Source organism: Pyrus communis, chromosome 10 (genome assembly GCF_041283825.1).
Source record: "Pyrus communis isolate YQ-2024b chromosome 10, ASM4128382v1, whole genome shotgun sequence".
NCBI lineage: Eukaryota > Viridiplantae > Streptophyta > Magnoliopsida > Rosales > Rosaceae > Pyrus > Pyrus communis.
The window spans coordinates 28,871,089-28,886,734 of NC_142574.1; the positions used below are offsets into that span (position 1 = coordinate 28,871,089).

At 35.5% G+C, this 15,646-nt stretch overlaps 2 protein-coding genes across 2 annotated transcripts; both read right to left on the reverse strand.

Moving 5' to 3' along the window:
- Positions 1 to 1,240: 1,240 nt before the first annotated feature.
- On the reverse strand, positions 1,241 to 3,539 carry LOC137728516 (bidirectional sugar transporter SWEET2a-like). The gene is made up of 6 exons (XM_088678679.1): positions 3,382 to 3,539; positions 2,891 to 2,927; positions 2,584 to 2,800; positions 2,328 to 2,486; positions 2,119 to 2,238; positions 1,241 to 1,430 (listed from the first exon to the last, which is right to left on the reverse strand). Exons 1-6 carry the CDS (start codon positions 3,440 to 3,442, stop codon positions 1,371 to 1,373), a joined length of 654 nt encoding a protein of 217 aa, XP_088534805.1. The 5' UTR covers positions 3,443 to 3,539; the 3' UTR covers positions 1,241 to 1,370.
- A 2,020-nt stretch (positions 3,540 to 5,559) lies between these two features.
- LOC137729904 (bidirectional sugar transporter SWEET2a) lies at positions 5,560 to 7,789 on the reverse strand. Its single transcript, XM_068468954.2, has 6 exons — positions 7,600 to 7,789; positions 7,049 to 7,085; positions 6,714 to 6,930; positions 6,470 to 6,628; positions 6,260 to 6,379; positions 5,560 to 6,072 (listed from the first exon to the last, which is right to left on the reverse strand). Exons 1-6 carry the CDS (start codon positions 7,658 to 7,660, stop codon positions 5,950 to 5,952), a joined length of 717 nt encoding a protein of 238 aa, XP_068325055.2. The 5' UTR covers positions 7,661 to 7,789; the 3' UTR covers positions 5,560 to 5,949.
- Positions 7,790 to 15,646: the final 7,857 nt, after the last annotated feature.

Sequence of the window (15,646 nt, forward strand, 5' to 3'; positions counted from 1 at the left end):
AAGGTTTTGTTGGTGTATAGTACAAAGCCATCGATTCAATCCAAATTTTCTAATTGGAATGTTAGTAGTTCTAGGCCTTAAATTTTCTTTTCTCGCTTAGCTAGTGGACGTTGTCTCACCACCCGCTCGCAATTTTTCAAATTGGATTTTTCTTGCTCATACAGGAAGGACTCGAAATATAAAGCAAGGGTGCTTGGATGCTTCATGCAAGCAACTTACTCGCTTGAACTTGATAGACTAGGAAACAGACATGTAGATGATGCTGTTGCTCCAAAATGGTGGCTGGGTTTTTCAGTACAAGCTAGTCCAAACCTTGAAAGATGAAGGAGGATCCATCTGCGCGAGCGGACTGTGTTAATGAGACCGGCTTTTGCACCGGCAGCTGTTTTAGTGCTTAGAGGACCAATCGTCAAACGCAAGGTTGTCTTTCTGTTCGTTATTCAGGGGAAAATATGGAGGCTTTGAAGATCAACGAACTTGGTCTTGTTGATTGGGATAACTCGGAGGGCACGGCAAAGTTAAATGTAGCTTTGGAGGCTTTGAATTCACTTTCACAAAAGTAAGGAGAACGTCTAGGTTCTAACATGCGTTGCAGGCAATTCTTTTGGAGCTGGCTTTGCTTTCCAACTGAGGATGGAATTAGCCAAACAAGAAATATACGTGGAAACTCATGCATTCAATCCGCCACGTGTTTCGCTACCAAGACCAGCTGCGAGCTGCGTTGAGGAAACAAATCCTTTTCCTCCGATACAAATTTTATCAGGCCTCGATAATCTTGGTGTAGGTTTTGGACATGGGTGCCTAATATTTATTCAAACAAGAGTGACTCTTTGTGCTGCTCTCGTGCCCACCATTCTAAAGAAATAGAAGGAAGCAATGCCTGTCAGGAGAATGTGCATTTTCCAACACCTCTAATATTTGGCAAAGTAGGCGTTGAGGATGTTTGAGACATCAGAGGAAAACCAGAAGTTTATGGCAGCTCACCGGTTAGCGCAGTGGTGGATGGATGATTTGGAACTTCAAACTTTCTCCCCTGAGATCATCAGCAGGAAGTTGACACCGGTCGCCTTAGATCTCCAAAGTCTGAGTGACTCTAAAACAAAACTTTCTGCAAATTTGAGATGCTATTTTGCTTATTTTCATTAGGAGTTTGCTACTAAGGCCAAGAAGTTATATAGATGCAATGATGTAGACAAAATCAATGCCTTTTCGGCGATCCTACAAACCCGGAATGCATTCTTTCCTCTTGGCAGCTGAAAGAAGACATTTTTCACTTAATTTTACTGTGTTGAGTATTAAGGATGCCTATACGTTTGTCAGGCGTACGAAACTATCAACGGTTCTCTTGAGGCATCTCCGGATATTTTGCTTTAGTAGGAGTATAGAGCCAACTGGACAAGCCCTAAAATTGTTCCAATACCATTTGGGATCTGCATCCAAAGCAATGTATTAAAAGCGTGAGGCATAGGCGAGGCGTCCGAGGGATAGTCCGGCCTAGGCGTGAGGCGTGAGGCGTGAGGCGAAGCCTTACGAGACCTTAAATAATAGGGGACAGGTGAGAAAAACAGAGGAAACAGGTGAGAAAAACAGAGCAAACAAGGACTCTTAGGATTTTAAAAATAAAAGAAAAACAGACTTGGCCAAAACGACGTCGTTTTGGTCCAAGTCATTTAAAAAAAATTAAAGACTTGGCCAAAACGAGGTTGTTTTGGACCAAGTCTTTAAAAAAAAAACGAAAAAATTCCTTCTTCTTCTTCGTGGTCGTCTTCCTCGTGAAGACACAGCACACCTGCAACCCTAAACCCAGATGGCAGAGCCTGAAAACAGAGCATTCTACTTCGATTTTGGGTCGCAGATGGATCTAGGAACGCCCACCAACCGCCTTTAGGCGCACCTCAGCCGCCTAGTCTCGCCTCGACCATGCCTCGGCAAGTTTTCGCCCACTCCCACTGGGTAGAGGCATTATCACTCCCGCCCCGCCTCCAAAGCCGTCTAGGCGCGCCTCGGGGCGCGTCTTTTAAAACATTGATCCAAAGTATCATTTGAAGTGGATAAACACAAGTTCCGAAATTCGGATTTAACATGTTAACATCTTGCTGCAGAAAACAGAACACTTACATAGAGGAAAGGGTCTTTCTTGAACACTCCATATGCAGAGAAAGAGAGACTCGTCAGAAACGTCGCGAGAGAAAGATTGAATGGCATGAACTCAACACTCCTTGTTTTGAGCACCAGTTCCTGAAAAAAGGTAAACGCTAAACCATATGAGCGAGGATAAATTGCACTGTCCAAAACCTACAAGCGAGATATTTTAATCGCAAACTTACTATGATAGACAGCAGCGAAGCAAACATTGAGATGAGTGAAGCAACACTCAAGTATTCGACAAACGTTTGCCTCTCATCGTAGTCTAAAAGTCCCAAGCTCACGAAGACAACGAACGCGAACACAACAACAACTGCTGCTATCAATCCTATCATCCTCAGCTGCAAAAGAATTAATATTTTCAAGAATACAGTCATGCAAAGTTGTGAAAGAGATTTGATCTCGATAAGAGCAGGTAGATTTGGGAGAAAAGATCACCTTAATCGCTCTTTCGGCATGTGTGATGAACATGCTTAAGTAGACTAACTGGAAAACCGCCCCGATTGAATTGACTGTAGCCACCAGTATAATACCAGTCTTGACTACAGGCATGCCATACCAGGAGCATATCAAGCAATTCAAAAGAGCATATATGTAAGGCAATCCAGAGAATTGTTCTGTTGACTTGGTTTTGACAATTCTCTTAAATGTTGGTCTGGAAAACAAAATATCGCGATACGATCAGAATCAAGACCAATATTTCATGAATTTTCACATTTTCTTCATAATTTTTTAAGCAACTTACATTGGTGACACAAGCAACACAAAGGCAAAGACATTCCCTGCAGTTGACAAGGATAGGTGTTAGAATGGAAAATAAATTATTTGGCAATCTGAGACATTCTTTTCCTTTTTCTAGATGCATAGCCATGCATTGCCAGCTGATTTTTATGCATCTTTTTTAAAAAGGTGATATTCTAAATTAACTCTTACAGGAAAAGAAGATTCAAACTCGGAAAGTAGCAGGCATATTGTCCTGGTTAACTAGCCTAATCCCATATATGCATCTTAAGTATATGCATTTTCTTCACAAATCAACATTTCAAAAACATTCAATCACCACAACAGTATCTTATAAAGTCATTCAACAGACTTCATAGTTTTGCTTCCTCAAAAACATAAAATTATGAATTTACCCCTGCACCGAAGTCCCGATTTCAATTCCCCCTTCCTCCCGTAACGCTTGTATAAAAAAATGGAAGAAGTGTAGTATGGTGTTTAAATGAAGAAGTGTACCTGCAATGCCGGCTGCAGTACTCCAACCTAAATAAACAGAAGACAATCCAGTCGGCAACATCAATCTATATGAATTATCAAAAACACGGCTCAGAAAATGTATGTCTACTCCACACAACACAGAAGCTCTTTCTCTCTCTTCTCCTTCTCTCTCTCTCCTCTTTATCTATCTTGTAACTTTGTATATTAATGGTCCAAAAGGGAAGGCTTTTTCTTAATGTATATACTATTACTTACAGAGGAACCCAGAGAACTTGCACCATCTATTATTTACTACCAACTTTTTTAGATTTTTTTAACGTGCCACGGCTGCTTTTGTTAAACTAAGGATATCAGATTATGTTAAACTTCTAAGTTCTAATTAAGCCAATATAGCGTTCCAAATGATGGGAAATTGGGAACCGTTAGTATTCCAAGTTAGCCAAATGCAACTATAATCCATACATTTATATACTGAACAAACGACATGGTATTTTCAAAAAACTTGTGACAGTTCAATCACTCAAAAGAGCTATAATATTTAGTGTCATTCAAATTTAAGCGTCGAACCCTACAATAAGTTTTAGTCCAATAATTTTTCACTCCCTTTTGACAAAAATAACAGAACTTAAGTAATAGATTTGATAGCCTTTACTCATGTCTTAACATCAATAGTCAATTAAAAACACTGGTTGCGACATCACATTGGTAGCCTTTACTCGTATCCTAGCTTGTATGAGAGCTAAATTTGACTTAATTATTTGTCTCTTGCCTTTAGCTTTCCTCAAATTAGTTTCTGCCATTTCAAAAGTTTGTTGAACTTCTTGTGGATCAATGTCTCTGTCCTTCTCTGCATCATTTACTAAAACCGTAATCTCATAATTGCCTGTTCTAGCAAAACCACTCATCAGAGCCATTGTTGACCATTGCTCGTTAAGGCGTATTTTCAAATACCCATATCTAAAGCTGTGGCAATGGAATCATAGATAAGTGATACAGGGAGGCCGGGAAATGCGATACCGCATACGACTTTGTGGGGTAGATAGACTTCCAAGTGGACTCATCCCTCGCCTATACGTTGTATTGGTTATAATCACGTGTCATATAATATATAAATGGCGGAAGGATTCGTGGTACCATATTTTTATACAATTTTTTCATATACGATTTTAGGGGTCCACTATGTTATGTATTTCAGCGATTCAAACGATCTATCTTTTCTCTTAAAGATCATGTCTACCAAAATCATGCAAATTTGAAATCATATGACCATTAGATTAAGAGTTTAGGGTTTCTTTGTAAAACCGTATTCATTCATTTCCTTCAATACAAATGAATGTTCTAATGATTTTGAATTTGTCTAATTTTTTGCAATGATGGTTTATGAATAATATTCTAAAAGATAAACTTCGAATCGTATTATTAAAATAACATACAGATTAGAACCCACCAAAATTTGTATAAAAAAATAGTGTCACGAATTTTTCCCATATTTTTATTTTCATCTCATCTTTTAAATTAATGAATATTCGGTCGAATATTGGAATATGCAGAAGGGCTTCCTATTGTCAATAATTTTGCATTTTTTGGTAGGTTAATTAATTCGATTGGGACAACAAACAATAGGATGGATGTCTTGATCGACTTTTATTTTTTATAATTCTATACACAGCTCCAATCAGATCAAGTGTTCACACTACTTGAAACTTAAGTATATGAAAAACAAAAATGAACCTCAGAACCTCCTCGTCCTCATGTTAATTGGTACCTCAACATATTTTTACGAGAGAAAAAGAGGGTGCTAGTTGTACTTTTGTAACTAATTACAAGTAACAATGGTTCGAAACCTCATGTGAAAGAATTGGGTATGCAAGTTGTGAAATTGGCCCTCAGGATGCGAGAGTCATACTCTCAACACGCTTTTTACGTGTGACAAATTTTTAAGTTTAATACGACCATAAAACCAATTGGCAAAGTCATTTATTTCTCCGAACTGAATTGGTCAAACCACTATGAAACTTGCGTTCTTCTGTGTTTGCTTTTGCTTGGTGTTTTGGTATTTTCTTTGTGGTTGGTTTGATTATTTGCTCATCATAGTTCATTAATAACAAAATCCACAAAGGCATTCGTGCACCGTTCATATATATACATGTATCTAAGATTATTAAGAAATCTAAACGGCTTGGAATGCAAGACAAGTTTACAAATAATACATCAGATTCACTCTTAGAATGTATGTAAGATACATTTACCTAATAGACCAGTGTTACACAAGATTTACTTCCCTGATCTCTGTACATGACCTATTCTTACTAATGTCTCTCAAGGAGAACCCTCATTTTCCAGTTAGCTTCTAAGGAAATGCTACTTGGACAAAAAGGCAGTAACTTTAAGTATAAATTGAACAATATTTTACACCAAAAATAAAAGGATTTGCACAATTAAATGAGAAAACTTTCTTCAAAATCTGATACAGTTCTCTCACTGTAACATTTTATACACAACGACGTATAGTTTGAAGAAACTGATGACATTTCTCCAAAGTAAATTTTGTACAGAAGGCCATGCATTTCTCCAAAGGAAATTCGGTCACGGATATTCAGCTATCAATGGTTCTTCTTCTTCTTCCGTGTCTTCTTTAGATGAATTGTTGTAGTGGCAGTACAGAATCAACTGTACAAGGGCTAAAAGTGTGCCAATACCATTTGGCATCTGCATCCAAAATTGAAGAAATAAACAAAATGTTATGTAATGCAAGTGTGATGTGGTTGATTGTGAAAGAGACTAAACCATGTTTTAGGATGCGATTTGGACCAAGAAATGAGAATGTCGAATAGGTGCTACGATGAGCGAGATTATATCTGTTGAAATTTTGGATTGAAGGAAACATGGTACTTACATAGAGAAAAGGGTCCATCTTGAACACTCCGTATGTAGTGAATGAGAAACTCACTAAGAAAGTTGCAAAAGAAAGATTAAACGGCATGAACTCAACGCTTTTTGTTTTGATCACCAAATTCTGAAAAAGGTTCATGTGAAACCACATCAGTGAGAACAAATTCAACCGTCTAAGAGCAATCTGAGTGAGGATCATTCAACACAAACTTACAATGACAATCAATGGCGAACCATACATGAAAATTAGTGAAGCAATACTCAAGTATCCGACGAAGAATTGCCTTCCATTGTAGTCAAAACAACTTAAGCTGACAAAGACAATGGACGCAAATATAACAAAAACTGCAATTAACAATGCCAACATCCTTATCTGCAGTAAACATTTTAAAGAACAACACATGGTCAGCAATGCAGAGTTGTAAAAGGCATTTTAATAAGAAGAGACAGGTGATTACCTTAATCGCTCTTTCGGCGTAAGAAATGAAAATGCTCAAGTAGACTAACTGGAAAACAGTCCCAACTGAATTGACTGTAGCCACCAGTATAATGCCACTCTTCACTATAGGCATTCCATACCAGCAACATATCAAGCAATTCATAAGGCCATATATGTATGGCATTCCAGAAAATTGTTCTGTTGACCTGTTTCTGATAATTCTATTAAATGTTGACCTGCATCAAAGATTCAACAATTAGTGGGGAAGCGTACAATTTTGCATATTAATTCTGTGCGGGAAGCGAAGATTTTCATAAATCTCCATTTTTGGCAAAAATCTGCCGAGCAACTTACATTGGTGACAGATACAATCCGAAGGCAAAGAGATTCCCTGCAGTTACAGAGAATGATGTTAGAATGTTTCTTGCACATCTATTCTTATTTGTGAATAGCTTAAACTTTCCTGGGTGTAGTAATCCATATTTGATTCGTTAAGTTAACACGTTATCTGATTTGGATCGTGAACATATTTTTATCGGATTGAGAAAACAAGTCCATATTCTAATAACTACATGGGATTCAGATCAACTTCCGATTCATTGAAAGGTACACATATAAGGCATCTTAAACAGCATGTAAATATATCCTGCAATCTGAAATATCTGTGTTGTGCATAATATATGAATTGCTGTTCAGATTCCAAATATACAAACAAAAACCAGACAACATAAACTCAGAATTCGATTAAGGTAAAGTTTTTGATCCAGAAGAATATAACATAAACTCATTCAAAAAAGTATTCATAGCTGTGTTTTAGGAAAAGCAGAAACCTGCATCTAACCAAAGCATATAATGGAAGAAGTACAACGAAACAGATTATATGGTGCAGAAACAAAGAAGGTTACCAAGAACGCCGGCGGCATCGGTGAAAGTTTGATAAACAGAAGACAGTTCAGTTGACAACATCGATCTATCAGTTATCAATACCACCGCTTGTGTATATTCAGACTTTACAAACTACTGCAATACCAAGAAAGCAGAACCTCCCCCTCGTTTCTCTCTGTTTCTATTTTGTAGCTTTGTACATTATGGTCCAAAAGGGAGGCTTTTATTAAGGGAGGTTTTTTATTAGTGTACTCAAAAGATCTGGGGCCATGTGTTATTTTAGTTACCACTGTTGAGAGTATTATCAACCAGATTTATGTTGTCCCACGTGTGAAGTCTAATGGACACACGTGTTCCACATTATTTGACTTGTGTTGTTCACGTGTTAGGCTTGAAATTTGCCACACGTGAGAGGACATGTTGAGAGTATCAATCTTACATTAGAAAAATGAGGAATCTTGCATGTGCAGCATGCTTATAAACAGTTTGACCATTTTTCATATTGTCAATTAGTTTTACAACGAAATTTCAACTTTCTTCAACCGCCAACCCTTTTGAGATTTTTTAATTCTTTACAAAAAGATTTCTTCAATAGCCAATAGGCCAGCACGCCCAAACGCCACAACAAAACTATGTAGCCACCAAAACAAGCCTAGTCATAACTAATAATCCAATTAATTACAAATATATGAAGTCCTCTCATCCAATTACATGTTAAACTTGTAAGTTTCTAAGCCAAGATGGAAGTTCAAATATGGTAAAGATAAAAAGTTAGTATTCCAATTTAGGCCTTATAATAAGAGTACTTGAGCGTTAATCGGTAAGTAAGTTAATAAATGTTGACCACTCATTTAGATCACTCCACGATGTCATCTGATGATTCAAATCTTTAAGTTGCGTCATAAAAAAATTAACCAAATCATACAACATTTAGTCTTCTACCTATGATCAAACAAATAAACCAACACAATACTTCCAAATAATGAATTTTTTTTCACAAAGACAATCAATTGATGAAACGTTTTCAATTGCTATAGGTGTGTATAAAGCCTTGTAAAAGCTCACTTATTTGTTTAAGGAGAACCCGAAACTTCACGACTTAAAAAATTAACAATTCAGACAAACGCAAACAAATGAATAGTGCCGTATGAACTTTGCAACCGTAAAATTCTACTTCAAACTTTTCAACCATTGGTTCTTTCACTACCCCTTGCTAGAACTTTCATCACTTTCAGGCAGCTGTTGTATATATTCTGAATCTGTGACCCTATCAAATTGAGTATCGAATATAATATTGGAATGTGCGCAAGTGCCTTTTTGTGGTCGGGTAAATTGAGTAGGACAACAAGAAGCACATGGAATCTTGATCAAATTTTCTTGGCCAGTAGTATCATTACTAAATACACCTAATAAATGGGGCCCTCAAGACCTCCTTCGTCCTCTCGATTAGTTGGTCAGTCCAGATATTTTAAAGTGAAAGAAAAAGACAGCTAAGAAAGTGCCCGACCCGTATTATTGATCAAAGCAGGGTCCAAGGGGGACCAAGTGGACTAAATATTGATCATGATTCATAATCATTTCAGGACCAATAATTAAGTTCAATGATTGCTTCTCTTTGCCATCTCCAATACTTCCTTCTCTATGCAAAGACAGAAACGCTAAGAGACTTTCTGAACGTGAAATTTTTTATAGATTCACGTTACTTTACAGTTTAACGTTATTTTCTATGTCAACATTATATAAAATTTGTGTCAAAAACATAAAGTGACAGAGAACTCATACATAATCTTATTTCTCTTTAGCATTTCTCTTGCAAAAATGATTAGAGTGTGTTTCAAGTGGTAGTTTCGTGCTAGTTTACTGGTCACGTATGTATTCTTCTTCCGGTCCTTCTTCTTAGTTCTTTAGACCATTTCCAACCGAAGGAGGGTCAGAAGGCTCGTTTTAGTCCTCTGGCCCTCCAAGAAATTAATATTTTAATGAACAGTACAAGGCCATATTTTTTTACCATCTCCAACCAAGGGACAGGCCAAGCATAACCCTGTCACAAAAAACCATTTCCAACCGAGGGCCAAAGAGCCATAGGGCCAAACATAATTTATTATTTTAATTGAATTACTATGGTTAATTACCTCAATAATTTTATGTTACGGATTGTCAATAATTTTCATGTTTTTAAAAATGTTGTTTAAGTTTCATGTTGTTAAATTTTTTTTATCCAGATTAATGTTACTTAATGTTATTTAATGTTGTTTCATGTTACTTAATCCGGTTGGCCTTGTGGCCCTATTTAATGTTGTTTCATGTTACTTAATGTTTTTTTATCCTTTTTTATCCGATTGGCCCTTTGACCCTTTTTCGTCCAGTGGGGGCCCATGAGCCATTTGGCCTGGCCCTCGGTTGGAGACAGTTTTCGAGCTATTTTCGACTCTCTAATCCTCTAGACCCTTCGATTGGAGATGGTCTTGATCTTCTTGTTTCTTCTCCTTAAACTTAGTTTATTAAGAAACGTAGGCACGCGTTAATTCTGTACTCTTCTTCCTTCTTCTCCAATTTCATTTTTTGCTTCTTCCTTATTCTTCGGGAATAAAAAATTACATTAGTTTTATTTAAAGCTAATGTTTCTTTAGATATATTATTAGATGTAATACATGACAAACTTTCCAACTTCATTTGGTTTTTCGTGCTTTATACATGTGTATGTATGCGCACATGACCTAACCAAATGAAGTTGGACATGTATTACTAATCATATATCACATCGAATAGCATAAGTAAAGCTGTGTTCAAAAAGTTTAAAATGAAAGAAGAACTTGAGCTCGTAACTTTGTGAATACTCTTAACCAATTGAGTACCAGTTCTTTAATAATTTTAGAATTTATTGGCAAGTTGTGTTCGAAAATTTTGTTATAATATTTAAGTTTAACTAGTGTTCGAATAGAAAGTAAGTTGAGATGTTTGCATTGCTTTACATGCTAAATTTTCTTCTTTTTTATTTTTTTTTATTTTTTTATTTTTTTATTTTTTTTTGTGAATTTGATGATTGTATTAAAAAATAATAATAATAAAGGATTACAATTAAGAGGGATAAAACTTAGCTCATGTTATAAGGATTAGTCGACCTAGATTCTACAGTATGACCAGGACTATGGCTGTGTTAGAATATGAATTTAAATATTGTATATTGATTGGGATTCCTTTCCTGAATGAGTTACTAGATTAATTATACAACTAATATATATATATATATATATATATATATATGTATGAATCCTTTAAGGGAAGGGTTTTTTATTTTTTTTAATGGGGATTAGTTGTGGGCCCACATCACATCAAATTTCAATAATTCGAACTGTCAATTTTTTAAGTTGCACCTCATAGACTATCATTGCAAAATATTAGCCAAATCGGAAACATTTAAGAACATCTAAATAAGTTCAAAGAAATTAACGAACATTTTGTTCTATAAGAAACAATGAAATTTTATCGTGATATTTAATTAGGCAAATAGTTTTGAATTGAATTGAATTGTTACAAGAACGATCTATGAATCGAGACGTACAAAATAGACGATTCAGATCATTGAAAGTAGATGTCGAGTAAGTCTCACAACTAATTCCTATTTTTTTTCAAAAAATGAAGATCCCTTTGCATAAGATATATATATATATATATATATATATATATATATATAAAACAAGATTTGCAAGGAAACAAACATGTCACAAACAGTATACCTCATGTTGGAGCAGTTATGTTTTTATTTAAATATTTAAATATATTTATGTTTTGTTTTACTACCAATGTTAAATACATAATGTTTTGCTTCATTACCAATATTAAAAGTCAATTGATTTTGGCTTAAGGAGTTATGCAATCAAACTGTTTCATTTGTATTTCCGGTTTGATTTGAATTACGTTTTAATTGTCCCATTGTGGTTTTTATCTTTTGTCTGTTTTGGTTTCCTACATCATTGCACCACTGATAACTCCTTTGATTGCAGGCCGTTTTACACCCCCATAAACTCCCTTGATTTATTATGGTTTCACACCCTTCAACGTCTATTTCTTTATATATATACATATATATATATATATGTATATATTAGTCAGGCGAATGGTAGAAATGAGATATGAAAAGAAAAAAGTTTTACATATATTGATTTAAAAAGCAACATATCGGAAGGGTGTAAGTTAAGGTTCTTCCGGTATGCAAGGAAGAATCTTATCAGAAGAAGGTTTTGGGCTGTTTTATCCTAGGGACGATGTGGTGTTTGTGAACTGCTTACACACTTTGGGCAGAGTCACGAAACGTCTTAAAGAGAGCGACTTAGTCCGCGACTCATCCCAAGAATCATTCACCATTCAAGGCCTCTAAATTTTTCCAAGTAACTTCGTTCCTTTCTATTTCAGTTTACAACAATTTTAAGACGAATTCAATCTGCCATGCATTATAAGGAAAACTCTGCTTCTCAGGAAAATCTTTTTGAAGAGCAACTGATTGCAATGATATCAGAAATCAACGTAGTTGATGGATCCAAGGGATGGTGGGTGGACACTGGCGCTTCTCGCCATGTTTGCTACGATCGTTCCCTTTTCAAGACCTATTCTATGGCTGATGGAAGGAAGGTGTTGTTGGGTGATTCACACTCAACTGATGTTGCTGGTACTGGAGAGGTGGAGTTGAAATTCACCTCTGGAAAAAACCATGATACTGAAAGATGTGATGCACGCTCCAACGATAAGGAAGAATCTGGTCTCGGGCTTTCTTCTCAAAAAGGTTGGATTCACTCAAACGTGTGGAGCAGATATGTATACTCTTACTAAAAATGGGGTTTTTGTGGGAAAATGATATGCTACTGATGGAATGTTTAAATTGAATGTTGATAAAATGTCTACTTCTGCTTACATGTTTTCTTCTTTTAATACTTGGCATACTAGACTTTGTCATGTTAACAAACGCTTGGTTAAGACCATGAGTAACTTAGGCTTTTTACCCAACTTATCATTGAATGATTTTGAAAATTGTGAATTTTGTAGTCAAGCTAAAATCACTAGAACTTCACATAAATCTGTCAGTAGAGAATCTGAACCACTTGACTTAATTCATTCCGATATATGCGAATTTGATAGATTGTTAACTAGAAATGGAAAACGTTATTTTATTACCTTTATTGATGATTGTTCGAAGTACTGTTTTGTATATCTTATGAAAAATAAAAGTGAAGCTATTGGCATGTTCAAAACTTTCTTGACTGAAGTTGAAAATCAATTTAATCGTAAGGTTAAAAGATTTCGTAGTGATAGAGGACAAGAATATGAATCCATTGAATTTGTTAATTTGTTGAAGTCTCATAGAATTATTCATGAAACGACTGCTCCTTATTCTCCTGAAATGAATGGTAAAGCGGAAAGAAAAATTCGAACGCTTTGTGAATTGACTGTTGCTACTTTACTTAGTTCTGGAGCTGCTTCTTATTGGTGGAGTGAAATTGTGTTGACTGTTTTTTATGTATTAAATAGAATTCCTAATTCAAAAACGAATATTTCTCCTTATGAAATTTGGAAAAATAAGAAACCAAATGTGTTGTATTTCAGAACTTGGGGTTGTTTAGCTTATGTTCGTAAACCTGATCCAAAAAGATCGAAATTGGCTAGTAGAGCATATGAATGTGTTTTTATTGGTTATGCATGTAATAGCAAAGCATATAGATTTTATGATTTGAAAAATTATGTCATAATTGAGTCACCTGATGCTGATTTTTATGAGAATAAATTTCCTTTTAATCTTCGAAATAGTGGGGTTCTAATTCTTCTAAAATTTATGAACCTACTGTTGTAGAACATAGCGAATCTGCTTTAGAACCGAGGAAAAGTAAAAGAGCTCGAATAGCTAAAGATTTTGGGCTTGATTTTCATGTATATAACTTACAAGAAGATCCTAATACAATTCAAGAAGCTTTGACTTCTTTAGATGCAAATTTGTGGCAAGAAGCTATAAATGATGAAATGGACTCCCTAGAGTCAAATCAAACTTGGCACTTGGTGGATCTTCCGCCTGGTTGCAAAACAATAGGTTGTAAATGGATTCTTAAAAGAAAATTAAAACCTGATGGTTCAGTTGAAAATTTTAAAGCCCGACTTGTTGCCAAAGGTTATTGACAAAGAGAAAATATTGATTTCTTTGATACTTTTTCACCTGTGACTAGAATAACTTCTATTCATGTATTGTTTGCTTTAGCTTCTATTCATGATCTTGTTGTGCACCAAATGGATGTTAAAACAGTTTTCTTAAATGATGAATTAGAGGAAGAAATATATATGGATCAACCAAAGGGTTTTATTATTCCAGGACAAGAAAATAAAGTTTGCAAGTTAGATAAGTCACCTTATGGATTGAAACAGGCTCCTAAACAATGGCATGCAAAATTTGATAGTTTGGTTACTTCGAATGGTTTTAAAATAAATGAAAGTGACAAATGCATCTATTATAAGTCTGAAAATAATATATGCACTATAATATGCTTATATGTGGATGATCTGCATATTTTTGGTTCGAATATTCATGTTGTGAATACTGTCAAAACTTTGTTATGTGCTAATTTTGATATGAAAGACTTGGGTGAAGCTAGTGTAATACTTGGTTTGAAAATAACTAGGTCCGAACATGGGTTTTCTTTAGATCAATCTCACTATATAGAACAAATTTTAAGAAAGTTTAATTATTTTGATTGTAAACCAGCATGTACTCCTTATGTTCCTAGTGTAAAATTGTTCAAGAACACTGGTGACAATGTTAAACAATCTGAATATGAGAGTATTATTGGTAGTCTTTGTTATGCTACTGATTGCACTAGGCCTGATATATCTTATGTCGTAGGAGTTTTATGCAGGTTTACTAGCAGACCTAGTTTAAAGCATTGGCATGCTATAGAGAGGCTTATGAGATACCTTAAAAGAATGATGGATTTCATATTACACTATGAGAAGTTTCCCATTGTCCTAGAAGGTTGCAGCGACACTGATTGGAATACTCTCTCAGATGACTCTAAAGGCACTAGTGGATATATTTTTAGTATTGGTGGTGGGGCTGTGTCATGGAAGTCTAAGAAACAGACTATCTTGGCGCAGTCTACTATAGAGTTAGAATTAATAGCGCTAGTTACGGCAAGCGAAGAAGCAGGATGATTGAGAAACCTAATGCCAGATACCCTTTATGGGAGAAACCGATTCTAGTAGTTTTGATCCATTGTGACAGCACATCGGCAATAGCTAAAGTGCAAAATCGTTATTATAACTGGAAAAGGCGACAGATACGTCGTAAACACAACACTGTAAGAGATTATCTCTCTAATGGAGTTGTCAGAATGGATCATATACGGTCTGAAGAAAACTTGGCTAATCATTTGACGAAAGGACTAGCACGAGAAAAGGTTTAAAAAACCTCGAAAGGGATGAGATTAAAGCCCGTAGAAAATTGAGTCATTTGTGATAACAACCTAACCTATAGACTGGAGATCTCAAGAAATAGGTTCAAAGGGTAATAACAAGTCATAAGTGATATGAGCGAAGTCTTGCTAATTTTAATTTTGAAAATTATTCCATGTCCATCCCTAAGAAGCATGACATCCTGAAGCGTTTTTAGGTTGAGATTTTTTTTTTCTCTTAGTAAGGTCTATACTCTATATTGAGTGGGATATCTAGCTACAGGAATATCCTTGATAGTCTTACCTATGTGAATGTGGAAGTGAGGCCGCTTCCTATGAAATCTTGGGCAAGTTTCTAGAGCGTTCACTATACTAGGAGACAAGCACATGGCCGTAATGTGCTGGCTTTTCGAACTTCACCTTAATAAAGTTATGTGTGTGGTGTTGTCAGAGATAGAGTTCAAAACTATAAGTTACTCTAGTATAATCTGGATCACTAACACTACGTACATGTTCAAGTTGAGAAACACCTTTACTAATGCATAACTTTATGATATGTTGCTTGATATATGGTTTTTAAATAAAAACAAGTGGGGGATTGTTGGAGCAGTTATGTTTTTATTTAAATATTTAAATATAT

Excerpts from the sequence above, each read along its gene's own strand:
- LOC137728516 (XM_088678679.1), bottom strand. The coding sequence starts at position 3,442 with ATGTTGCCGACTGGATTGTCTTCTGTTTATTTAGGTTGGAGTACTGCA. Across the intron at positions 2,801-2,890 it reads GTGTTGCTTGTGTCACCAAT|ACCAACATTTAAGAGAATTG; the intron begins GTAAGTTGCTTA and ends TTTGTTTTCCAG. Across the intron at positions 2,239-2,327 it reads CTTCGCTGCTGTCTATCATA|GAACTGGTGCTCAAAACAAG; the intron begins GTAAGTTTGCGA and ends ACCTTTTTTCAG.
- LOC137729904 (XM_068468954.2), bottom strand. The coding sequence starts at position 7,660 with ATGTTGTCAACTGAACTGTCTTCTGTTTATCAAACTTTCACCGATGCC. Across the intron at positions 6,931-7,048 it reads GGATTGTATCTGTCACCAAT|GTCAACATTTAATAGAATTA; the intron begins GTAAGTTGCTCG and ends TCTTTGATGCAG. Across the intron at positions 6,380-6,469 it reads GTTCGCCATTGATTGTCATT|AATTTGGTGATCAAAACAAA; the intron begins GTAAGTTTGTGT and ends AACCTTTTTCAG.